This window comes from Aquarana catesbeiana, linkage group LG01 (genome assembly GCF_042186555.1).
Source record: "Aquarana catesbeiana isolate 2022-GZ linkage group LG01, ASM4218655v1, whole genome shotgun sequence".
Lineage (NCBI taxonomy): Eukaryota > Metazoa > Chordata > Amphibia > Anura > Ranidae > Aquarana > Aquarana catesbeiana.
The window spans coordinates 782,645,392-782,673,317 of NC_133324.1; the positions used below are offsets into that span (position 1 = coordinate 782,645,392).

The 27,926-nt window shown below is 43.1% G+C and overlaps 1 protein-coding gene across 1 annotated transcript in view; it reads left to right on the plus strand.

The window, feature by feature from the left end:
* Window positions 1–27,926, plus strand: part of NEIL3 (nei like DNA glycosylase 3) — a 99,258-nt gene that overhangs the window by 16,128 nt on the left and 55,204 nt on the right. Inside the window, exons 2-3 of the mRNA XM_073606749.1 lie at window positions 2,817–2,947; window positions 5,542–5,544. Coding sequence (XP_073462850.1) covers window positions 2,817–2,947; window positions 5,542–5,544 — 134 coding nt within the window. The remainder of the gene's footprint in view (window positions 1–2,816; window positions 2,948–5,541; window positions 5,545–27,926) is intronic.

Here is a 27,926-nt window from a genome sequence, read left to right on the forward strand (position 1 = left end):
AAAAAATAAATAATAAAAATGCTATAAATCTATCCCCTATTTTGTAGACGCTATAACTTTTGCGCAAACCAATCAATATACGCTTAGCGCAATTTTTTTTTTACCAAAAATATGTAGAAGAATACGTATCGGCCTAAACTGAGGAAAAAATTTGTTAAAAAAAAAAAAAAAAAAATTGGATATTTATTATAGCAAAAAGTAAAAAATATTGTGTTTTTTCAAAATTGTCCCTCTTCTTTTGTTTATAGCGCAATAAATAAAAACCGCAGAGGTGATCAAATACCACCAAAAGAAAGCTCTATTTGTGGGGAAAAAATGATAAAAATTTCATTAGGGTACAGTGTAACATGACTGCGCAATTGTCATTCAAAGTGCGACAGCGCTGAAAACTGAAAAATGGCTTGGGCAGGAAGGGGGTGAAAGTGCCCTGTATTGAGGTGGTTAAAGTGAAGGTGAAGTGTCCCCCTTTTGAAAATTTCCCTGTCATCCCTTGTTCTTGGGACAGCTCTAAAATGTATTTTCCCTCACTTTCTGTTTATGGTGACCATGGCCACCAGTACAGTGCCAATGGTGAATCTCCTCATTAGGTATAGCAATAAAAACTTGTAAGAAGGTCTACCTTCTCAATAAAAAAAAAAAATAAAAATTTTTTTTGTATATACTGACACTGATGGGAGTGCCCCTCTCATGTGTTCCAGGTTGTGCTCAGTGGCTCCTCCTGTTGTGACTATTGTGTTCTGTAGTGCAGGGTGCATTCTGGAGTGCTTGCCCACATGCCTGTCACATTAGGATTAACAGCTGTGTTCGTGTCAGGGTGGATTTGATTTAAATCATTAGTAAAATGGCTTGATTTAAATCATAATATTTAAAGAGCAACTGTCATTTCTGTTTCGGAGTGGCTCCTCCTCTGACCCGCTGTTGACTCACCTACAGTCTCATGCCCTTCACTTTAATAGGTGACACAACAAGGTGAGGGATGTGGTGGCAGCAGGTAAGTGGATGCTCGCTAACAGGTGCTACCATGATGGATGGATGACAGCTGCTCTTTAAATGTAAGGACTCATGGTAGCTGGTAGTTAGAATATTTAATATTTGCAAACAAAATGAAGGTTTCCTATTTAGAATAATAAGCTGTCACGTTAGTAAAACGGTGATATCAGAACCAATTCATACAGTTTGTAGTGTACTTAGATTTACAAAACAATGGAATAAAGGAATATTTCTGAACTTTGCTTTATCTCATAATTAGGGCCCTTTCACACTGGGGCAGTGTCGGCGGTAAAGCGCCGCTATTATAAGCAGTGCTTTACCGTTGGTATTCGGCCGCTAGCGGGGCGGTTTTACCCCCTGCTAGCGGCCGAGAAAGGGTTAAAAAACACCGCAAAGCGCCTCTGCAGAGGCGCTTTGCCGGCGTTATAGCCGCGCTGTCCCATTGATTTCAATGGGCAGGAGCGGTGAAGGAGCGGTATACACTCCTTCACCGCTCCGAAGATGCTGCTAGCAGGACTTTTTTCCCGTCCTGCTAGCGCACCGCTCCAGTGTGAAAGCCCTCGGGGCTTTCACACTGGAGACAAAGCAGCGGCACTTTCGGGTCAGTTTGCAGACGCTATTAATAGCACCTGCAAACCGCCCCAGTGTGAAAGGGCCCTTACTGTAACATTGTGTGAATGCATCAATGCAGTGCATGTTATCTCAGCTTGCAGAGCTTGGATTTATTAAATGAGTTTACCAAAAATATTTACCAGAAATATTGCAAAATATACAACCTCATGCTACATAACTAAGCTCCATTTCATGCTGAATAAACTAAATTATTAAAGTTTCTTAAATAGAAAACTATCTTTAGATGGATTTTTACTCCAAAAACATTTTTATTAAAATAAATTTGATTTAAAGTGGAGTTCCACCCAAAAGCGGAACTTCCACTCATCTGATTCCTCCCCCCCTCCGGTGCCACAATTGGCACCTTTCAGGGGGCAGGGAGGTGCAGATACCTGTATTAGACAGGTATCTGCATCCACTTCCAGGAATAGACTCCCGCAGGAGTCACGCCCCCTCCCGCACCTCCCCGCTGTCTCCTGGGAAACACAGGTCCAAGGAGATAGCGGGGACCACTTAGGACGCGCAGCGTGACAGTAGGGAACTGGGAAGTGAAGCCGCAACGCTTCACTTCCTTATTCCTTTACCGAGAATGGCGGCGGCAGCAGCCGAAAGCCGAGCCATTGCTCGGTTTCGGCTGCCGACATCGCTGGACTCCAGGACAGGTAAGTATCCATTTATTAAAAGTGAGCAGCTGCAGTATTTGTAGCTGCTGGCTTTTAGCCTGGGTTCACACTATAACGGGCTGCGGATCACACAGGAGCGATGTGCGTCCCTGTTCCCCGTTTCAGGGACGAATCGGGGCCGATTCTATGCCTGAATTTGGCCCTGAAACGGCGCCAAAGACACACAGCATTTTTGTGCAGTGCGCTCCGCAGCCGCCCCGGAGATATGTGAACCGGCTCCATAGGGAGCTAGTCACATTCTCCTGCTATGTGAATTAGATGCGGAGAAACGCACATAATTCGCATAGTTTTTTTTTTTTTTTTTTTTTTTTTTTTTTTTTTTATCCACCCTTGTATCTGTGGTTCCTGCATCCTTATAGACTTGAATGGGCTGCCTGCAAACCACACCTGATGGCTAGGGACGCAGGAATAAAGGGACCATTCATGGTATATGGACCTCCGCACCCGTTTGAAAGAGGCCTTGTTATGTGTTATGCCACTTATGAAGATAACAATTTCCTTTATTAACATTTTTATCTTACTCTGTTTCAGTCAAAGTCACCAAGCAATGCATCATCTATTCCCAGCACCTGCATCCTAATGTCTTTGATTTCCTGCACGTATACTGGAGTGCAGACCTTGGGAAAAGAGCTCTTCATTTATTTTGAGGCAAAAGCATTAAGGTAAGAAATGAAATAAATAAGATATAATATATTAAAATTGTTTTTTTTTTTGTTTCTTTTGAAATATAATGCATAATTTATATACAAATTACTATTTGGAGATGCACCACATAATATCGCATTGGTCTGTTTGGCTCCAGAAAAGAGACTTCAGCAATGGACAGATTTAAAATTTACCACTGTTCAATCAGAATCCCTGCAAAGTGTGTGTTTTTGTATCTTCTAAAGAGATTGGAAAATCTTCCCATTTGGGACATGGATATTACGGTTGGGTTTAAAAATCTTTTTTCCCTGGTAAGCTAAAATATTGCATAGCAATAATGTGTATCCCAAGCTGAAATTGAATGGCAGAACTGCAGAGGTTACTTATCCCTGATCTGCCGTCTCAACCCAAGGTTCCAGGCTGGACTGGGCAAGCTGGAAAAGGAATATGTTTTAGCTGTGCTGGTTGTTTTGTTTTTTTTTTTTTTTTGTTTTGTTTTTTTTCCTTCTTTTCTTTTAGCAACCCCATAGTTCTTTGTAAACCCTCTGGCATGTATTAAACAGATTTGTAAGAGGAGAGTTCTTTCACCTCCAGTGCCAGAGAGACGGGAGAGCAGGAAATAGAAAAGTACAAATCACCCGAGAGAGTCTAACCTTTCCTACTGTATACAATACAGTGGCAAGGAAAAAAATGTTCAACCATTGAAGTTAACTGGTTTTCTGCAGCAATTTGCCATAAAGTGTGACCTGATCCTTATCTACAGTGGATATAGAAAAGACTCTCTCCCCCTCTTTAAAATATTCACATTCTGTTGCTTTGCAGCCTGAAATGAAGACTGACAGTTTGTTTTATCCAGCTGTATGTACTCGGTGCAGCTTATAACATCCAAGTGAAAGCCGTAACAACAACCTTTAAGAAAAAAAAAAAATCAAAAACCGAATCGGTTAGAAATAGGATCACCCCCCTAATGTCAGTATTTTGTTTGACCACATTTTGCTTTAATTACAGCCTTTAGTCTTTTGGGATATGTCTCTACTAACTTTGCACATCTAGACTTTGCCATATTTGCACACTCTTCTTTGCAGATCTGCTCAAATTCAGTTAAATCTGATGGTTACTGTTTGTGGACTGCAGTCTTCAAGTCATTCCACAGATTTACAATGAGGTTTAAGTCTGGGCTCTGACTAGGCCATGCAAGGACATTCACCTTTTTTTCTCCTTCAACCACAATGTGGTAATTTTTGCTGTGTGCTTTGGGTCATTGTCATGTTGGAAGGTAAACCTGCTTCCCATTGACAACTTTCTGGCACATGTCGGCAGATTTTCCTCCAGAATTTGATGGTATTTTGTCCCAACCATTCTTTTATCCTAACAAGTGTTCTAGTCCCTGCTTCAGAGAAGCAACCTCATAACAGGATATTACCACCTCCATGCTTTACAGTAGGAATGGTGTTCTTTGGATGGTAAGCTGTATTAGATTTCCACCAGACATCATTTGGTGTTAATGTCATGCAATCAAGCTGCTCACATAATGTGGTATGGTTTTATACCACATTGGTATCTGCAGCACGCACCTCTAGCGTTCACTTGTGTAGTTCCAAGGGTAGCCACTGCACTTTGTGTGAGGTAAATGCCCAGCTGCTCACCCACAAAGAAAAGCATACAATTCTAAATACGGTTATAGAGGCACTCACGGGTCTAGCAGTAGAGATAAATCAAGACAGTGTTTTATTGTCTACGTTTCAATGGAGCTCACGCCATCTTTCTCAAGATTTCAAATATGTATGTACTGTATGTGTGTCTTTTTGGCTTGGGTATAGAACTTTTGTTCGTTTCATAATTTCCAATCCTCATATGACTGTTCTTGCTCATTTTGACATGCACATGTGTATTCTTTTCAGACTTGAACTATGCAGGCATGGATGAACTATGGAGGGAAGAGGTTTTTTGGATAGTTTTAACCCCTTCCATCCCCACGTCCATAGGAGGGATCTCACATCCTGGGCGGGCGTCATATGACGTCCTCGGCTTCCAGGCCGTCTAGGGGGCACCCAGCGCGTCACTCGGGAGCCGATGCACGTGGCCAGCAGCCACGATGTTCGCAGGGCACCCGCGATTGCCGGTAACAGACGGGATGTGGATCTGTGTGTAAATGCACAGATCCACGTCCTGTCAGGGAAGAGGAGACTGATCGTCTGTTCCCAGTACAGAGGAATACCGATTGGTCCCCTCCCCCTACAGTTAGAATTGCTTCCTAGGTAACACATTTAACCCCTTGATCGCCCCCTAGTGTTAACCCCTTCCATGCCAGCGACATTTATATAGTAAATTATAAAAATGCCATAAATCTATCCTCTATTTTAGACGCTATAACTTTTGCGCAAACCAATCAATATACACTTATTGCGAAATTTTTTTTTTTTTTTTTTTTTTTTCAAATTTGCCACTCTTCTTCTTTTTGTTTACAGAGCAAGAAATAAAAACCACAGAGATGATCAAATACCACAAAAAGAAAGCTCTATTTGTGGGGAAAAAATGGGTACGGTGTTGCATGACCGTGCAATTGTCACTCAAACTGCGACAGTGCTGAAAATTTGGCTTGGGCAGGAAGGGTGTGAAAATGCACTGTATTGAAGTGGTTAAATCGGATCAGGTTTTCTGTAGGATATGCATACTTTACTCTTACTTACTATTCAGGTCAAATATGACCTATTTTTATGTTGACCAGCAGCAAAAATATCCCAAATTCCTGAAAAGTGATGACTTTTCTTGATGTTACTGTAAATTTTAAATGTTATACATTTTTTCAGTTTTATACAGCAGCTGTACATTGTTGTACAAATGATCTGTTTTAGAGTCAATTCTTACACTTCACTGAACTGGACTAATCTGAGATTGACAAATTGTAAAAGGGCTCTTGTTGATAACAGTCAAAAAATGATATGAACCAAGGGAGGGTCATATTATAAAAATGCCAACTCTACCTGTATTCCTATTCATTACTAAATCTTTTTTTTTTTTCCAAAAAGATTTTGACAAAAGGCATCATCAGAAAAAGACAAAAGTTGTTTATTTGTACTTTGAGTTAGCCTCTGAACGTGGGAGCTATAGTTGTGCAGCATGGACTTCAGACACAGCGAGTGAAGCCATAGATTAATTTTTGATAATTTTTTTTTTTTTGTCTCCTCTTTCATTCCCAGTCCATTCAATCTCATCCCACCTAAGCTTATTCAAATTTCTCATCTATAGTGTATATATGCGGGTCGTATACACTTATTCCACCTTATCTCCCAATATACTCATTCAACATGTAGCCATTTTCATTCTATTACACCATCCTTTGTAAGAAATGGATGTTTGGTTATAGTATTCAGAGCAAAAACAAATCTCAAGTCAACAGATTCTCAGTTTTATGCTGTACTTAACTCTGACACCAACAGCATCTTATTCATATTGTTTCTTATCAATTTACATTCAATACTAGTTGATTGGTTCTATTGTCAGTTTAACCATTTATGTAAACATGAATCTATGTAACCCATTCAGATTCATCCATGTGTTTGTAAAACTTATATTATACCTCCCAGATGACTTTTTCCTGTGTTTAGGACTCGTGCACATTGGGCTTTTAGCTCTGGGGCATGGGGCTGAAGTGTTTAGCTGTGAGCTGAGGGCATGGTTGTCCCATCCAGCTCTGCTACTGGCAGCTTGTTAAACCAAGAGTCTAACAGTTGCTGTGGCTGGATACCTGTTCCCTCCAACGGCAGCAAAACGCCAGAGCCCATGCACCAGGGCTAAATGCATGGGGCCTAAGATACAGTATATTCCTGTTTTAACCATGTTTATATGCCTGTTTAAAGTGTGTAATTAGTTCCCGGACATGCAGAATTCTATTTTCCCTAAAAAAAAAAAAACAAAAACAAAAAAAAAACCCGCTAAACTGACCACACCTAAATGCTTGTAAATGCAGAGTGTGAAAGGCACCATTGAAAAAGCATTCCGTGAATTTATATGCATTTAGAAATTGTTCTCTAAAAATGCATACAAATGCAGGTTTGACAGTGTCGATATTAATGAAGTCTTTCTTTGGCTATTGGCATGTTTACCTATGACTTCTCTAAGGCCCCTTTCACACTGGGGCGGTGGGGGCGTCGGCGGTACAACAGCGCTATTTTTAGGGCTGCTGTACCGTCGTCCTTGCAGCTGTATTCGGCCGCTAGCGGTGCAGTTTTAACCCCCGCTGGCGGCCGAAAAAGGGTTAAAATCACTCGTACAGCGCGGCTATAGCCGCGGTATTGCCGCGGTATAGCTGCGCTGTCTCATTGATTTCAATGGGTAGGAGCGGTGAATACACCGCTCCAAAGAATCGGTTTGCAGGACTTTTTTCACCGTCCTGCCAGCGCACCGCTTCAGTGTGAAAGCCCTCGGGCTTTCACACTGAACAAACAGCGGAGGCTGTTTAGGGGCGGTTTGCAGGCGGTATTTTTAGCGCAATACCGCCTGCAAACTGCCCCAGTGTGAAAGGGGTCTTAGGCTGGCCATACATTATACAATTTTCTTCTATAATTTTCCTTTAGATTTACCAAAACCATATAATATGAAGTCAAACCTAAACCCTTTTAATTTGTTTGTAGTCAGGCAGGCCCTTGCACTACAGGAAAATGAATTCAATTGTATGATGTCCAGCCTAAGTATCTAATGCCTAGAATGGAGTTTCTCTCACAATTTGTTACAATACGGAGTAGTTAAAGGAATGGGAACATGGCATTTATTTATTTTTACAAGCCATGTTGTAGTTTTTTCCAGTATTAGAATGAAGTAATACGTTTTATTGCTTGGTGACTTCAATGACCATAAGCTTACATCAGAATTGTTCAGCAGACTCTGCAACTCCTGATTAGCGAGTTACAACCCGCTGATCAGCGCTATTAACCTCTAAAATGTAAAAAGTAAAAAATTGTTTAAAAAAACAAAAAAAAAACAAAAACGCAAACTTAGTAAGACTTCCCCTCCCAACTAACCCGATCCATCCTGATTGGCCAGGAGGAGAAGCTGGAAGACAATAGCGAATATAAATTTGCTATTGTCACAAGTGGGTGGATTTGGGGTGCAATGCTCTGCTCCCCGAGCCCAACATTTTTCAAGCCAATTGGAGCCTCAGGCTCTAATCATGTGGCTTGGGAGGGAAAAAAAAACTTGTACAAACGTATGAATCCGGCACACTGCAGGGGGGCGCCGCTTCTGGTAAGACTCCTTTCACATGGAGCGGACTCTGTCAAGCAGATCCGCCTGCTCAGGAGGGGATCTGTCTGCTGATCCCTGCTGACCAGGCGGCTGACAGGTCTGTTTTCGCTCCACTAATGCAGAGTGGACACGGACACAGCCCGCTGTTCTCTATGGGGCGGTGGGATGGAAACTGACCACCTGTCCATTTCCATCCGATCTGCTAGATGGATGGGGAATGGAATCCCCATCCATCTGTTTTTAGTGTAATTTTTAGTAAAAAAAAAAAATTGCGATATGAACATTTGCACAGGAGATGCCCTCGCAATCTGAGAGATTTGGAGTGCTTTTGCAAAGAAGAGTGGGCAAATATAGTCAAGATGTGCCATGCTGATGGACTCATACCCAAAAAGACTGAGTTCTGTAATAAAATCAAAAGGTGCTTCAACGAAGTATTAGTTTGATGCTGCATTTACATCTGAGTGTTTTCAGCTTGTAAAATGCCCGAACAAAACGCCTGAAACTCCCAACAAGCAAAATCCCATTAATTTCAATGGCATCTGTTCACATGCGAGCGTTTTGTCGCCTGAAGTAAAATGCCTGAAAAATGCCCCAAGCTCAAAAAAAAAACCATGAGCTTCTTTGGGGCAGATTACAGGCATTTTTCTGCCTTTTTACATTGGTGACCTGAACAAAATTGCAGCAAAATAGCAGTGAAAAGCTCAGGTGTGAATGCAATCTAAGAGTTTGCACACTTATGCAATCATATTTTATTTTTACTTCACTCCACCTAAAAATATTTCAGTTTGTTGTTCATTGAGTACAGTTTATAGGCCACGTTAAAGGTGGAAAAAGTTCTGAAATGATTTTTCCTTTTTTTTTTTTTTTTTTTTTTTTACATCACAGAAACCTGACATGTTAACAGGGGTGTGTAGACTTTTATGTCCACTGTATATTTTCCTGCATGGAGTAGAACAGTCTCCCGTTTCATCCTAATTTTGTAAAACAAGCCATACATCTAAAAGAAAGATATAGAAGAATGTCACTGAAATGAACTTGGATAAATATTTAAAGATCAACTGACTAGGTAATTTTCACTGTAAATAATTTAGTGCTTTGAGCAAACACAAACATCAATATGCCCTTGTTTTTTGGTACATGTTTTCAAGAATAGGCATTGCAAGATTAATGGATTTTAAAAGTGCCCTTTTACTTTACTTCTGTTTTTTTTTTTTTTTTTTTTTTTTTTTTTTTACTGATACCACAGGATCCCTTGTTCTAATGTTTTTCCATTAAAACCGTGTCTAATCTACCTAGGTTTCCACGCAGGTCATTTCTGTTTTAGTACTGTATAGCTGTGTGAACATCCGATGTGGCGGTGTGTGTGTGTGGTTTTTTTTTTTTTTTTTTTGTTTTTTTTTTTTTTTTGTTTTTATGAGGGGGTGAAAAAACACACAATTTTATATATGCAGTAGCACAGATGCCTTTGACATATTAAGGTACCTATTTTAATAAGAATACGCACTCCTCTATTTATTTATTTAAAAAAAAAAAAAAAAGTGATTTATATAGTTGGGTTGATTTTCCTATTTATGTATTTATTTTTCTCGAATCGTCTTCCAGGGCAGCATCCGAGAGATAGGCTCCTCCTCCCTAAAACAGGAAACACATTAGTCCACCATTATAAATTTCACACTCTTACCTGTGTGCCTCAGTTGTTTGTGTTTCCTCCGGACCCACAGGAGCTGCAAGAACGTTTGTTATTTTATTTTCACCTGTCTCTGTGCTTGTTGCAGGAGACCCCCTGCCAGCATCCCATACAGCCCAAGGGGCTTTGGGAGGGCGAGCAGGCGCAGCACTGGGCAACATTGCTCAAAGCCTGAGATTTCGCCCCTACTGAGGGGTCTGCAATCATCCCCCCAGGCTGCAGGAGGACTCTGTCATCCCCACCCCATGCCGCTGTTAGGCCTGTGTATGCTTCCGCAAGCACCCCCCTCTGGCTTTCCGCAGAATCTGGAGCCCGCCAGGGGGGATGGATACATGCATAGATGGGCGCCCCCCCCCCCCCCGCCGCCGCCTCGCCGCCGACCGCTGCCGAAAACCTCAGCAGCAGAGGGTCTAGCAGGGAGGGTTTTGCACCTTCTAAATTAGGTCCCTGGTGGCTGCGGCTGTCCCCCCAAACGAATCCACCGCTCTCCGGACGGCGCAGCAGCGTCCTCACCGCCACAGGCCGCTACAGGAAGTCGGGGGTGTACCAAGATGGCGCCGAGGAAGTTCCGCTTCCGGGTTGGCGGCCATTTTCCCGTAGTCTATCTACTGCGGAGATAGAGCAGGGACACCTAGGGGCGGGAAGTTTAAAAAAAAAAAAAAAAAAAAGAGAAAGAAAACAGAATACAAATAGCAAATTTGTTCAATGCTACCCTTCACTACCAGCACAGTTACTCTACAATACAGCGGCATGTGCAGGTGTGTCCACCAACCTGCACGGGGTCAGCCGGGGGCGGGGCCGGAGCTTATGCAGGAAGCAGATAAAAAGGCCTCTAAGCAGAGGATCCTGGTGGCTGATCATGTCTGACGCTTCCCCACCCTGCCCTGCAGATCCTGCAAATCAGGACAGCTCCAAGGTAAGCCAGAATATTCTTGAATTATCTCTGTCTTAACCTCTTTACTGCCTATCTACAGGCAGTTCCTTTGACCACCTAAACTCACGGGGTTTTTTTGTTCTCTATGCTCGCTTGCAGGCAAAGACCCCTGAGGAAAGGAAGGCTAAAGGCAAAACATGTGCCTCATGCAGCCACAGGCTTTCCCCAGATTGGAAAAAGCCCCTGTGTCAGAAATGCTTAGACAAAATGGTGGCAAAAGAATCACAGGGATTTTTGAAAGACCTGCTCAATTCTTTTAAGAAAGAAATTCAGAGCACCATGGCACCACTACGCTCAGCTATAGAGAAATTAGAAACGCCAGCAAGTGTCGCTCAGGCCAGTATCCCATCTACCAGCGGAACACACATTCCAAGGGAGAACAAGGTACAGGCAGAACAAGAGGTGGATTCAGATGAATCTGAACAATCTGAATCAGAAGACGGTATCTGTTCAGACTCAGAGGAGGAAGATGACACGACAGACTGCAACCTGTTTCCTTCTGAGGACACAGTCTTCTCAAAGCCATCACTGACACTCTAGGCATTAAAGAACAGAAAACCGCAGAACTCACTATGCATGACAGAATGTACAAAGGGCTCCAGCCCAAGAAGCCAAGAACGTTCCCGGTACACCAAACACTTAAAGACATAGTCAAAAAGGAATGGGAAGACCCAGAGAAAAAGCTTTTCATCCCCGCCACAATCAAACGCAGATACCCGTTTGCGGAAGCAGACACCAAAACCTGGGCTAAATGCCCCAAGGTGGATGCCTCTCTGGCAAAAATCACGAACAAATCGGACTTGGCTTTTGATGACGCAGGTACCCTCAGCGACCCCATGGACAAGAAAATAGAAGCTCTCCTGAAAAGGGCATGGGAAGCAGGGGCGGCAAACCTAAATCCGGCTATTGCTTCCACCTGCACAGCCCGAACCTTGCTAATCTGGCTAACCCAGCTGCAAGATCTATTAGAGAACGACACACCCAGGGAGGAACTAATTAAAACCATCCCCACACTAACTAGAGCGGCAGCTTTCTTGGCAGATGCTTCAGCAGAAACTGTCAGAATATCCTCTAGAACCACGGCACTACTAAACTCGGCCCGCAGAGCCCTGTGGTTAAAATCCTGGGGGGGGGATGCACCTTCCAAGAACCGTTTATGTGGCATACCATTCACTGGAGACCTACTGTTTGGTCCCGAACTAGAAACAGTCCTGGATAGGACTGCAGCAAAAAATAAGGGGTTCCCTCAAACCAAGAAGAGACAAGGGAAGGCGCCCTTTCGGCATTTCAAGAAATTCAATAAGCCAGGGGCAAAAAAGCACTGGGGTCAACAAAACAAGAAAGGCAAAGGTGAATTCATCCTCAAGCCTAATACCCAAAAGAACAAAAAACAATGACTGCCTTCAGGTGGGGGGCAGATTGGCGGCTTTCTCCCACCAATGGGAGGAGATAACAGAAAACAAATTCATACTGCGCACCATAGCGGACGGTTACGCAATAGAATTCTCCAACCGCCCCCCAACCAAATACTTAGCGACCATGCTACCCAAGGACAGCAATCAAGCAAAGGTGTTTCTAGAATCCCTACAGAAACTATTAGATCAGAAGGTGATTTGTCACGTTCCCCAAGAGGAGGAACAAAAGGGCTTCTACTCGCACATCTTCGCAAAAAGAAAACCATCAGGCAAACTAAGGCTGATACTAAACCTCAAACCACTCAACCGAGGAATAAGATACAAGAGATTCAGAATGGAATCTATCTATTCAATCAGGAACATCCTACCGCAGGAGACATTCATGGCAACACTAGACTTACAGGATGCCTACCTACATGTCCCCATAAGGAAGGATCACCAAAAGTTTCTAAGGTTCGCAATCCAGGGGCCAGCAGCTACGCTGCACCTACAGTACACAGCTCTCCCCTTCGGAATCTCCTCAGCTCCAAGAATATTCTCAAAAATAATGGCGGAAGCGCTAAAAGGTCTAAGACAGGAGGGTATTGGAATAATACCATACTTAGACGACCTCCTGTTCTTTGCGGATTCAGCAGCAATCCTAGAAAACAACCTGCGCAAGAGTATGATCTATCTGCAAAACCTGGGATGGTTAATAAACGCAGAGAAATCGCAAATGATCCCAAGCCAGAGAGTAGTGTACCTGGGATACGTGCTGGACTCCAGACTGTCAAAAATTTTCCTAACAAAGGAAAAAGACGTAAAAATGACACAAGCAATTACGTCCCTGCTAAGGAACCATTCCACAACGATCAGGCACGGAATGTCCGTACTAGGACTGATGACGTCTTCCATTCCAGCCATCACCTGGGCACAAATTCACATGCGACCCTTACAGAACTACATTCTGTCCCAAGCATCCCTAGAAAAATCCATTCCCGTCCCCGCCACAGTCAAACAAACACTCTACTGGTGGGTCAACCCACTTCGGGTCATCGAGGGGCGCAGATGGGCTCAAGTCAATCCAGTCAGCATCACCACCGATGCAAGCGCCCTAGGATGGGGAGCCCACATGGAAGGGCGGTTCTCGCAAGGGAAATGGACACCCAAATGGGCACAAGCCTCCTCAAACTTGAGAGAGCTGAAAGCTGTGGGGGAAGCGCTAAAAACCTTCAAGCCAGCATTACAGGGGAAGGATGTAAAGATACAATCAGACAACGCAACGACAGTCGCATACCTAAACAGACAAGGGGGCACAAAATCCCAAAAACTGATGAGACTGACACAATCTATCCTACTGTGGACAGAAGTGAACATAAGATCGATATCCGGTATTCATCTAAAAGGAACAGACAATACAGTGGCAGATTTCCTGAGCCGGAAAACGATAAAACACACGGAATGGTCGCTAAACCAAACAACCTTCACTCAAATCACCCAGAAGTGGGGAATACCCGAAGTAGACCTATTTGCTTCCAGGGCGAACGCAAAATCTCCGATATTTTTCTCCCTGGACCCTACAGATGGCAACAGCGGGGTGGATGCTTTCAACCAAAACTGGAAATGGCATCTGTGCTATGCATTCCCTCCAACTGCCATAATCCCAAAAGTAATCCAAAAAATCAAGGCAGAGAAAACAACAGTAATACTAATAGCACCACACTGGCCCCAGAGAGCATGGTTCAGTCATTTAAAAAATCTCAGCATACAACCTCAGCTGACACTGACGGACCGCCCGGATCTACTGTCACAAGGCCCAGTCAACCATCCGAACCACAAAATCTTGAAGCTCTCGGCTTGGTTACTGAGAGGGTAAAACTCCAGAACAAAGGCCTGTCAGACAGAGTAATCAACACCATCTTAAACAGCAGAAAGCCGGTAACGAGAGCCATCTATGAGAAAATAAGGAAAAAATTTGTTTCTTGGTACGAAGACAGACCAATCTCCAACGGTGGGATAATTCCAATAGTTTTGGACTTCCTACAAGATGGTGCAGACAAAAACATATCACCAAGTACCCTGAAAGTACAAGTTGCAGCACTTTCCTCGGTCATGGATACTAGACTAGCGGAAGACCCGCTGATAAGACGATTCCTCATAGCTCTTAAAAGATCCAAACCAGCCAAATTGTACAAAACTCCCACCTGGGACATGGGCACAGTACTTAAGGGCTTTCTTTCCCCTCCGTTTGAACCTATCGAGGACAGCTCAGACAAAAACCTCACGTTAAAAACTGCGCTCCTTCTGGCCTTAGTATCCGCCAGAAGAGTGAGTGAGATCCAAGCTCTATCTTCAATAGAACCATACTGTCTAATACATCTGGACAAGATAATTCTCTCTCCAGATCCGGCCTTTCTACCCAAGGTCTCTTCTACATTTCACAGAACCCAAAACATCGTCATACCCTCACTTCCAACAACCATGGATAGTAGGAAAAGAAACATTTACAGCAAACTTGATGTAAGGAACACGCTCATAGCGTATCTCGAAAGAACAAAAGAATGGCGTAGAACGACCTCCCTCTTCATCCTCTATGCAGGAATCAACAGAGGGAAACAAGCTTCAAAAAGCACCATCAGCAGATGGATAAGGATGGCCATACAGATTACCTATAAGGCACAGAATCTCACTCCACCTAGTGAAATCAGAGCGCACTCAACTAGAGCCTGGGCAACCTCGGCCGCAGAGAAAGCAGGGGCAACTCCGGAGCAGATCTGCAGGGCAGCGACATGGTCGAGCTTCAGTACTTTCGCTAAGCACTACCGCATAGACCAGCTGTCTGACCAAGACCAAGCATTTGGTCGTAAAGTGCTCCAGTCTCTAACCCCACCCTAGTAAGTATTGCTTGATATATCCTCTCGGATGCTGCCCTGGAAGACGATTCGAGAAAACAGAGTTAGGTACCTGGTAACTCTTTTTCTAAGAAGTCTTCCAGGGCAGCACTAGTTCCCACCCTTGAAACAACAAAAACCAGGTACAGAGGGGGAGCTTGCAGCTTACAGGGAATTCCTTCGGTGCTTTAACATAACTGAGGCACACAGGTAAGAATGTGAAATTTATAATGGTGGACTAATGTGTTTCCTGTTTTAGGGAGGAGGAGCCTATCTCTCGGATGCTGCCCTGGAAGACTTCTTAGAAAAAGAGTTACCAGGTACCTAACTCTGTTTTTTACACTATTGGCAGTAGGGAATGTTTACTTGCTTAGTACATAAAGTGAAGCTACACTCAAGCTGAGCTCCAGGTATGATCTTTTATGCCTACTTACATTGGTCCAAGTATGGTGAAAGGTCTGAGAAGTAGAATCGGGAAAGACTTGTACAGTCTGGAGGAAAGAAGGGAAAGGGGAGACATGATTGAAACCTTTTTAAATGCATCAAGGGGGTGAATAAGGTTCAGGAGGGCAGTACCTTTCTGCTGCCTTTTGATATGGTTGACCACCCCCTCCTCCTCAAACTCCACTCCTTTTGGTCTCTGTGACTGACTGTAATCCTTGCTGGTTCTCTTCCTACTTACCCAACCGCACTTTCAACGTTACTTACAATTCTACTTTCTCCTCTTCCTTTATTTTTTTGAGTCCCCCCAAGGTTCTGTTCTTGGACCTCTCCTATTTTCAATCTACACCTCCCCTCTGGGTCAGCTGCTAGCCTCCTGTGGCTTCCAATACTATATCCACGCTGATGACGCCCAAATCTATTTCTCTACCCCTCGACTCACTCCCAATGTCTCCTCACATATCACTAATTTACTAACAGATATATTAGTCTGGTGTGACATCCAGACTAACAGATATATTAGTCTGGATGTCACACCACTTCCTCAAACTCAATCTATCCAAAACCAAACTTAGAATTTTTCCTCCATGTGCTTCTTCCATTGATCTCTCTGCCAAATCAATGGCACAACTATAAGCCCATCCCCATTTTTGTCTGTGTTTGCAGGGCGGGTTTGGTGTGTTGAACGGCGGGTTTTACCTGTGTCTAAGAGCAGCTTGCAACACAGACAAATCCCACCCACAACCTGCCCTGCAACAGCGAAGCACAATCTGACAACAACGGTGTCCCTTTGCTCTTTGCAAAGCTTTCAATTGTGCCTGTGAAATGGTATCTCCCATTGAAATAAAACCTTCTACAATATGCGCTATAGTGACGTCCCGTCAGCTGATCCGGAAATAGTCTGGCGTGCCCTTCCGTTTTGCGCATGCACTTTTCAACGGAGGGCACTATTCGATAGAACACCGGCTCAACCTCCAACATCTCCATAATACGCCCCTTTCTAACCAATGACACAACAAAGCTCTAAATTCACTCCCTGGTCATTTCTGGCCTCGACCACTGCAACTCTTTTCATTGGCTTACCTCTACATAGTCTATTCCCACTTCTTCAATCCCATCATGGATGCTGCTGCCAGACTCATCCACCTTACCAATCGCTCTGTCTGCTATTCTTCTCTGTCAATCCCTCCACTGGCTTCTGCTCATCCAACAAATATTAAATTCAAAATACAACAACTACTTATGAAGCCATCCACAACTTGGCCCCCAGCTACATCGCTAGCCTAGTCTCAAAATGCCAACCTAATCATTCAATCAAGACCTCCTGCTCTCTAGCTCCCTCGTCACCACCTTCTCTAAGGCTCCCCAGGACTTTTCCAGAGCCTTTCCAATCCTATGAAACTCCTTACCCCAATCTGTCCGATTTTATCTCCTACTCTATTAGCTTTTAGACGATCCCTGAAAACCCTCCTCTTTTAGAGAAGCCTATCCTACCCCTACCTTACAACTGTGTAGCTCATCCTCCACAGTTATTACCCTATACTCAAAAAAAAGTTAAAGAATGGGGCAGACTCAATGGACCACTTGGTCTTTTTCCTGCAGTCACTCTTTATTGTTTCTATGACGTGCAACCTGTGGCAATAGCTGCAGTGTGCTATACAGGTTCGGGGCTGTGGTCCATTCCTGCTTCCCAGACTGAGGACCTCCTGAGTCCTGGCTTTTGAAAACACTGTTCACGGGGCATAGCATACTATGCGGTTTAGTAATGTTTCTCAGTGTGACCCACTTTTACAGTTTTTATTATTTTGGGCCCCCCCAAGCCCCCTTCTGGATTTAGGATCAACAGGGTGGGGTTATTATGTCACACCTCCTAGATAGTGTATGTCTGCCCTTCTGTCCATCCAAGAACATTTGCAGCATTTCCACTGTCATCTGCTACAGAGGCACAGTTACAGGAATACAGATCGCTGCTCGGGGTGATTTCTCAGCAACAAGGGAATAGATATGTCCTATTATTGACCCCACTCCCCTCATATTACTTTAGCTCCCTCTTGCACGTATGTCAGGTGGCCTGTCTTGACAAAGGCAGATATCTTTGCCACCACGTCTGAATTTGTAAGAGAACTTTCAGCGCTTCTAGAACCTTCAGTTTCTAAAGGCCAGAAATGCTACACTTCTTTTTTTTTTTTTTTTTTTTTTTTTTTTCCCCTCTGACCCTATTCAGGAATCGGAACCTCCTTTTTAATGGAAGATGTCATGGAGGAAAGTATTAAGGGCACTGATTTTGCAGCAGAGACGGTGGAAGACTTTCCCTCCTGCATTCTGTGAGCTACAACTATGACTTTGATACAAATGCTTTCCACTGTGGACACTCTCTAAATGATGCGGTGTGACCGGACCCCTATAGGTACAAAGAGACTGGCTAAGTCTAAAATACTTTATCATACAAACCATGATTGATTGCACACTTGGACTGGATCGACCCTGAAAGGCTTTAGTCTCCTCCTAAGCTTTTTGCTGGGATCTATACTTTGGAAAAGGATTTTGGTTGTGCTCTCATTTTAGCATATGGAATCCCTTTTAAAGGCCCTATTTCCTCTTGTAGGTCCAACCCCGTAGCCAGCAATACCCGCTATGTCTATTTGCCAGATTATCACTAACTGGTTAAGATCAATGAACCGAGTACAAGAACCTGTCTTTAAAGACTCTGCTCTCTTAGAACAATTACAGCTGATGTCTTCAGCTCTATTTTATGTTGATGCTTTTGTAAATGTAATTTGCCAAATCTCAGTCTCCTATTTCTGTGCATATGTGCAGGATTTTGTGGCTAAACTTGGTCATCTGAACATGCCTCTTCTACGTATGCCATTTGGATTCCCCATCACCTCATTGGGGAATCCATTGACAAAAAATAATCAGTGAAGGAGGGACTTCTACTCTAAGAAAATGCCTCAAGCCTCGTACACATGATCGGATTTTACGCCAACAAAACCGTGGACTTTTGTCTGAAGGGCGTCGGCCCAAACTTGTCTTGCATACAAACGGCACACAATTGTCGGCCAACAATCCTGAACGTAGTGACGTACTACATGTTTTTTGGGCTCCTTCTGCTAATTTTGTGTTTGAGCGTTGATTCGCGCTTTTCATTTAGCGCTTTTCAGTTAGATTCTGAACGGCCGTTCATCAACCAGACATGTTGCGCAATCGGAGGAGATAACGTGTTCTTTATTATTGGCCTTGGAGTTATTGCTTTTGACATTAATTTTTTTGGTTGAATAATGATTTGATTTGGTATATCCTATATTTTTGTATGCATAGAATGCACTTTTTGGTTAAGTTCTGTTGGCAGATAGCATGTCTAATTCTATTTGTTTTCTTTTTTTTTTTTTTTAATACACAAAAAAAATTGTGGAGAATAATACTTGGCTATGTGCTTTACTTCAAATGACAGTTTGGGAGTAGGCAGTTACATTTAAAAAAAATACAATGTAAAATTGACAAGGGACACCCACATAGTTGTATCTTTGATCTTAAAAACTACGGAATAATGGTGTTGTGGTAACTTGCCCAAATAAAAAAAAAAAAAAAAAAACCCATAATATTCTTGATGCCACTAGAAAAAAAAAGCCTCCATCTCCATAATACTCCATCAGTATCACCAGCAAAGCAGCTTCGTTGTTATCCCATTAAAGAAGAAGAAAATGGGCGCTGCATTTCGAGATTTCATAATTTTGCCATGTCACGAATGTTGATTCTCCATTACAAATGCTAGTTTACAAAACTGACCACTTCTGGCTCGTTCTTGCTCCTGAGCATGCGTATTTGTACTTTGGACTTTTGTCCGATGGACTTGTGTACACACGCTCGGAAAATCCGACAGCAGACATTTGTCCAGAAAATTTTAAAACCTTCTATCCAACGCTTGTCCGTGGGAACATCCGACAACAATTGTCGGATTTTCCGTCAACAGCCTGTCATCACCAGAGACCTTCAAAATGTGGCATTTATTTTTACAAAACGTGGCACTTATTTTGGCCAAATGTGACATTTATTTTTCAACTTTCCACCCCCCCTTCCCATCGTAAAAGGCATATTAAATCGTGCAACTTGAATCATATTAACTACTTTATTACTATTTACAGGTATTTACAACAATTTTAGTTGTAGTATAATTTTACGTGAGCGACTATGCTCTCCATAGAAAATTTGAGGCGACGGTCGCTGAGGATGTACTTTAATTTTGAAAAAGTCCTCTCTACGTCGGCTGATGTTCCAGGCGCGTATTTCATTGCCAGCTTGTCTGTAGCGTCCCAATCTTCTTTCAGCGGGGATTTCTTTCCTTCGAGGTTCACAGCCACGCTCCTGACTTCCTCCCAGCCACAATTCTTGGTCAGGACGGCCTATACTTTGGCCTTAAAGTGGATGTAAACCCAATGTCATCCTTTCTAAACTACTGCCATAGGGGTTATCTGTAAGGATAAAGATGCCTCCTGCATGTATCTTTACCTGTCAAATGTCTCCCCTCTGTCTGTTATGAGAGCTGAAAAACTGCAGATTCTGTGGGTGGGTCTGTTGTCTAGGGGTTCGGTGGGTGGAGTCGTGATGTCAGTAGACTCCCCGCCCAGCTCTACATTCCCCTTGTCAATATGCATTTTCTCCTGTGTATTTCTAACTGAACTTCTGCTATGATCTCTAACATCCAGTAAAAAGACAGGAAAGTAACCACATGACTTCAGCATGCCAAATCATGCTGAGGTGGGGAACAGCCAATCCTTGCAGAGCTGCTGAAGAAAGGAGTGGGGGAGGGAATTAAAAAATCATGCATGTGTCTTAGGCTGTCATTCACAGCAAGGGGGAGTATTTGACAAAGTTTTTGTCAGTTTGTCAAGATTTCTCTCACTGAACAATAAGAGGATTGCTCAGAGATGGATTAACTCTATGTGGCAAGACTGGGCTCAAATGATAGGAAAGCATAATCATATACTCTACAATATGATATAAAAAAAAATAAAATAAACATTTTCGGGTTTACATCCACTTTAATCCTCTTTCCAATGGCTCCTGGGTAATCTGTGTTGGCAATTTCCTCCATCTTCTCCACAGAGGTCGTCAGGAGAACCTTCTGAGACTGAAGCTGCTCGATGACTTCTGGAATTGACTTGAAATTGGCCTCCAAAAAGAGAAGCTGCGGGAGGAGGGCCGCGTCATCTGTGAGGTCTTTTGCCTTTTTCACCATACCAGAATCGTCTTCCAGCTCCTTCACCACGGTTTTGAAACCTTTAAAATGCTTCACATACCACGATACTGCAGACAACCAGGTGCCCCACCTAGTGACAACAGGCTCGGGAGGTAGTGGCGTGCCAGGCAAATGTTTCCTGAATACCTCGACCCTCTTTGGTGCCTTCAGGAATATATATATATATTTTTTTTTTCCCCCCCGCCGAGATGAGTTTATTATTATTGACTTTGGGGTGCTCTTCCCGTATGGCCTCTGCAACATGATGTAGTCCATGCGCCAGACACGTCTCGTGGATAATTTTTGGGTAGATGGCCTTAATGGTCCTCCCAGCGCTCAGCATGTATGCTACACCATCCGTGACAAGTAGTAGCAAGCGTCCTGCCGTGTTGGGGGCTCCTTGCCACAGCAGTCCTGAAACAAATAAATGAAATATTAGCATGCTGTATATAAGCACTAAAAATGGCACCGTGACAGACAAAAGCTAAAATTGTAGTAGTAGTAGTATCCAACTGAGCCACGTGGATAAGATGACCTTTTTGGGCATTGTCGGGATCCAGTTTTCCCACAACAACGTTGGCGATGTTTCGTCTACGCTGAGCCAGATCCTTGAGTCACCAATGTCCTTGCGAATTTCCTCCAAGTTCTAAGAAAGAAAAATGTATACAGTCGGCACCATTTAAAACATGAACATTTGTTTTTTTTTTTTCATACCTACATGTAAACATGTTTGTAAATTTTTTACTCATTGATCTTAATTTTTGCAGAAGGTATTGCTGCTCAACCAAAGGTACCACATCTCTAAGGAGCTGCTGCTGCTTCCGATCAGTACTCGGAGCTTTGTCCCTTGCCAGGTGCTGCTCACTTTTCTTGTGCACGTCGAATTGCTACTTCTTCTTAAACTCATACTGTAAATTAAATACAAGAAATAGTTTTGTATTCAGTACCGGTAAAAATTCTCCAGTAAAAGTATGTTTCCTACACAGGCCAGAATACATCCGTTTCGGAACAGGGACTAAGGTGAGGACAGAAAACAGTTTTAAACTATAGAAAAATCTTGCCACTTGAGGAGCATTTCAAGGCTACTTGGGGTACAAGGCTGTTGGGTACCATAAAACGAATGTTAGTGGCCATAGCTTGTGGAAGTAATAGAAAAAGATGACATTCTCTCAAAATGGAAAAAGTGAGAGAAATGAGAATGATATAGATATAAGGATAGTTCTCAAAGAAAACTGAATAAAAACTTACCGATTTCGTGCACAACTTGCAGACTATCTTCCCACCTTCCACGGCGAAATTGCTGTCACCATTAATCTACTTCTTGAAAAGGGTTACATTTTGAACTAGCATCTTTAGGCATATTGAATTAGGAAAACGCGAATGTAAAACACGAGCGATAACTTCAGTAATACACTTCAGCTTGGTATGAAGGAGGTGGGAAAGGAAGCTGATATACTGTATATACGCGTTTCCCTACGGTACCCCCCCCCCCCCCTGCTAATGGATTTTTACATACAGTGTACGTAAAGATATACACTGTGGAACAACCCCCCCCCCCCCCTTCCCCCTTAGCAGCCAATCCACATCCACATACACACATACATCCCATAATAAGCTTATCTTAAGGCAGACAGAACAATGTGAGGTCATTAACATTTACCAATGAGACAGGCACAATCCACATTCCCTCCCAATACACAAACAATAGGGAAGTCTGCCAATGACAGTCTGTGTGTGTCTCTCACAGACAAGCACATTGAATACACTGTGTAAGGTGGTATTAAATCTTCATATTTCTATATGAAGACATTGCTGACAAAAATTACTGTCCCACTTGAAGAATATTAGAATATTTTTATTTTTTCTTGGCCCAAATAAGGCAAAATATGGCACAAACTGGCATTTTCCCGAAAATCGGCGAAATATGGCATTTCACCGAAAAATGGGCAAAATGTGGCATTTTAGTATGGCGCCTTGGCAATGTGGCATTTGAAGGTCTCTGGTCATCACACATTTCCCGTTGGAAAATCCGATCATGTGTACAAGTCTTCAGTCTGCTACCTATACTCTGTGTGAAAGGGATCTTTCTGTTTTTCCCCAGGTTTCCACCTCAAAACCAGGGCTTCAGTACTTCCATTTGCCATAAGCCCTGGCCCACCAAGGCTTCCCAGATGCCCTCTACATTGGAGCTGGATTTTTTTTTTGGCGTTTTGCACCACTCCAGATCCACGACTTCCCGGACCTCTGGATCCGATCTGTCATTTCAAAGGGGTAGATAATAGAATTTCTATCACCGTGCTCCCTACTTTCTTTACCTTTCAGATGCCAGCTTCAAACCAAAATAGGGCCAATATAATGACCATTTTGTACCAGCTTTAGTCACAAGGGGTTGTTAAACCAGTTTTTCAAAGTAGATTTAAACTGAAACCTTGAAACCATTTACAGTTCCAAAACTAAATGGGAGCATTCACTCAGTACTTGACTTAAAATCCCTAAACCGATTTCTTTGTGTATCAAAATTCCAGATGGAATCAACCAGATCTGTCATTGCTTCGCTAAGATGAGAATAATTTCTTGCTTGACTAGACCTACAAGATGCCCATCTCTATATTCCCATTGTCATATTGCACCAATGCTTTCTGCATTTTACTGTGGGAGGTCAGCACTTCCAAATTGTGACATTGCCATTTGTCTCGAGGCCCAAGGCCACCTTCCTCTTAAAGGTGAGACCACATTTTGGAGGAAGGAGGCATTATGCCCCAAGACCAACTTTGCTAATAGAGCACAATCTGCTCTCCATAGGCTTCAGTAGAGTGCAAGGGAGACATCAAGGGTCTAATAGATCCCTGATGATTCATTAGAGAACCTGCCATAGTATGTATGCAATCAGATAGGGGGGCTATTTATTCCCACCCTTTTGTGATAGGAATAAAGGTAAAATCAGTATGTATATGCAGTAAAGCATGCTTGTTATACTCTTTGGAACCCAAGGGATTGTGTAAAAAGGCTGCTTGAACTTGTATGCACAGAGCCACCTCTTCCACTGACTCCAGAACAGGTCCAGGGGGTTGAAGTTCTCGACAGGCATCCCCCCCCCCAGGCTCTGGGGATCATTATCCCAGAGACCTGTTCTGCCATCATACAGGTCCTGCAGAAGGAGTATATTAAGGTAAGATTTTTATCCTTTAATATCACATTTTATTGTATTTAATGTTTGCTAATATATTGTATTTCTTTCCTCATTCCCTAATTACCGTGATTGTAATATGCTGTGAATGTCCCCTTTGTCCTCATGCATGCTGGATTTTTATGTAATTTTTTTTTTTTTTTTTTTTGGTCCTTCATACTTATTTGCCTTCACTTACCTCCCCAGCATGGTCTCCTGGCCCTATATTCACCTCATGTAGTCACTTAATGTATTTTATCAGCTCCATAGTAGTGCTTTACCCCAAACACCCCCTAAAATGTTTTTAAATGTGATTTGTGCTTTAAATTCAGGCAGGGTGCCAGAGGTTTTTTTGGGGGGTCCCCAAATCATTTGGAACCCTCCCTCCCCCCAACTGCTAATCATCTATCTGCTGACTTTGCCAAACCCATACACACTATACCCATCTCTTCTGTGCTCAGATTTATGGATGAATTCCCCAAAGCATGTAGTGCAAGGGCCTGCCTGTATGCTTTCAAATGGTACTGTTTCAAGTTTTTGTATCCTATTATTATCTTGATGGGTAATAGCAGAATGTCCAAATGTGCTCAAATGTGTACAGTGTGTATTTATATCTTTGTATTATGACACTTCTTACCTGTCCAGTGGGCTGCCAATAGTGTAACTAAGGAGGGGCTGTTCCAAGTAATACACATTATTTAGGCATTCATCTCTCAATGAAGTGGAGAGGGTTACCTGTCCAAGAGCCCCCCCCCCCCCCCCCATAATGTTAGAAATGGCCCATGACAGGGGGGGGAGGGGGAATATGATAGGTGTACCTTATACTTTGGTCTTTAAAAACTCCCATAAATCAATGTTATCTTGATGTTGGCCAAGAATGTTTGTGTCTAATCTGCTTTCCATGTTTATGTGCAAAAAGCCTAATTTTTTTTTTTTTTTTTTGTTTTCCTCAACAGTTTCTTTCCACGCCACAGGAGTGGCAGACTGTGGCCTCCCACTTTGCCCAGCGGTGGGACTTTCCTAACTGCAGAGGGGCAATTGATGGGAAACACGTCCACATCATCCCACCACCCAACTTGGGGTCGTACTATTATAATTATAAGGGGTTCAATAGTATTGTGATGTTGGCGGTGGTGTCGGCTACTTATGAGTTCCTGTATGTGGACGTGGGGAAGAATGGCCGGATGTCCGATGGTGGAGTCATCGCCCAGACCGAGTTCTACAGGCGTCTCCAGAATGGCAGCTTAGACTTGCCACCTCCAGAAGACAATGTGGAAGGACTCCCATTCGTCTTCATTGCGGATTAAGCCTTTGCACTGGGGGACCATCTTATGCGGCCATTCCCGATGAGGACCCTCACCCCGGACAAGAGGGTTTTTAATTACCGGCTGGCCAGAGCCAGAAAAGTGGTGGAGAACACGTTTGGAATCATGGCCAGCCGGTTCCGCCTATTTCTTACACCCATACATATGGCGGAGTATAAACTGAATCACATTATCCTGGCGTGCTGTGTTCTACACAACTTTTTATGGCAATATTCTGCCAACTATGCTGGCTCAGTTGGGCCTGAAGCCGGAATTCAAAATGAACCAACCCTGACGGCGCTTGAAAGTGGCCGTCCTGGCTTGCCCTCCCCGAGTGCCCGTGATGTATGGCTAAGATACCTGGAATTCTTTGCGGGTAGGGGGGCTATCAATATGCCTGACAATGTGTGAAACCCTTATCAAATTAAAAAAAAAAAAAACATTAAGCAAATCTTTGGTGACATTTTTACTGCTTGTGTTTGTTTTAGCTGACCCTGACAGAAATGTGTGGAGTCCTGAAAATGGCGTGATTGTGTAACCTTACAAAGCACTGTTGGGTGTTATTCACTAAAGGCAAAGACACTTTGCACTACAAGTGCAGTAACCTTACAAAGCACTGTTGGGTGTTATTCACTAAAGGCAAAGACACTTTGCACTACAAGTGCAGTTGAAACTGCACTTGTAGTGCAAAGTGGATTTGCCCTTAGGAAATAACCCCCATTGTCACAGAAAGCAGCCATTAGAGCACCACGAAAGTGTTGGAGCGTTGAGACAATTATCCACACATTCTTGATTTAACAATCTTTTTAATACCTGCACAATCACATGTGCATTTTGACAACATGTTTGTTGCATAACAATTTTTGGGGTGGCATTAGAAAAAGTAGAAATGTCCATTTAAGATAAAACAGGCATGTTTCAAACCAACAAGAGAGACACAAATCTTGAACTTACAAAGTTCACCTTTGGTATAACTTAAAGGCAATATCAGACATGAGTATTTAGGAACTGTGTTTGATATTGCGTTCAGATGGGGTGAAGTCACCCCAGGAAAAGCCAAATTTTGAAGATGCACACCAATTTACGAATGTCAACATGTGCTAGCTGCCATCACGGGGGATCAAGGGGACGTGTTTTGGGGGAGCAACCCCTTCCTCTCAGCTACTTTATTATTGAGGAAGGGTTTGCACCCCCAAAACACATCCATTGATCTCCCGTGATGGCAGATAGCACATGTTGACACACTGTGTGCCTCTTCAAAATTTGGCTTTTCTAAAATTCGACAAAAAATTTAAAAATTGTAGCACACCATAAAAGAAAGGGCTTTGGAAGGGTTTTAAACTCTCCCCAAAACATCAATGATGTTCTTATTTTTTTGAATAACATCATTGATGTTTTTCTTGATATTTTCCAATAAAACATTACACCCCATGATCTCCCCAATCAGGATCTGTGCACTTTCCGAGGTGAAATGCCCTGGATCCACAACATCACGATCACCTAAAAAGATAGAAACAAAAAAAAAAACATGTATTATAAATATGCTGGCATCTATCTCTTACCTGAGCCTGTGGTCGCAGACACTCACCTGTTGTGGTGACTAGTTCCACCACATCTTCTTCTTCCTCCTCCTGCTCTTCTTGTCTTTGGGGGATTTCCCCTTCTTCCAGAGGTGGGGGGTCTCTGGTCTCCTCGAATGAGGGGTGTCCTCCGAGTCTTTTCTCCCCTATGTAAAAAAAAAAAAATGGTATACTTAGCACACAGATATTTGATGGCAGAACTATAAATATGAAACATTGCTTGGAAGTGGGGTACAATTGTTTGTTTTGGGAGAGTTCCAAGATGTTGCATTTTTCTTGTCCTTTGTCAAGCTTCAATACTTACCTGTTTTGTACAAGCTTCACAGATGGAGACACCCCTATAGTATACACTGGAGCACCTGTGTGGGCCCCCTAATAAAAAGGGTGTTCTTGTGTCCCACACTAGTGCTCCAGTGTCCAGATGTGAAAACTGCTGCTGAGTGTCCTCTCCTTACACAGAATCGAGTTTGCATTTCATTCTAGTAACAAACCCATCTACACAACCAAATTATTTTCATACAAGTAGGCCCTAAAAAATGTGGGCAAATGCATATGGCCAAAACAATGGTGTTTTATAGGCCGAAAGAAAAATGTTTGATACGAACGAATAATGTGCCCATGAACATGAAAGTTGCCATTTTAAACTGTACAACAGTTAAGAAAAGCACATGGAGCAGCACGAAAGTAATAAACACAAAAAGAATAAGAACACAGGACAACTACTTACTTTTTTGCAGCACTCTCCGGATCTTTCGGTACTGCTCATGCTCTCTTAATTTCAGGTCTGACCACCGCTTCCTGAGCTGATCTTTCGATCGTCGTACCCCGAAATTCCGGTGCAGACTTTTGACCACTTTCGCCATTATCTTGGCCTTTCGGACATTGGGGTTGGGGTAAGGTTCATACTTTCCATCATAGTCGGCCCTCTTCAAGATGTCGACCATCTCCAACATCTCCCCAAAGGACATATTTGATGCCTTAAATCTTCTCCTTCTGGATCCAGACGTTTCTGGCTCCGGGCTTTCCTCCCCCTCCTCCTCGTTGCTATAATTTGCACGCACCTGCTGTGTCTCCGCCATGTGCTCTTCCCCCCACTGGGCTGAACGAAAAGGGGTGGGG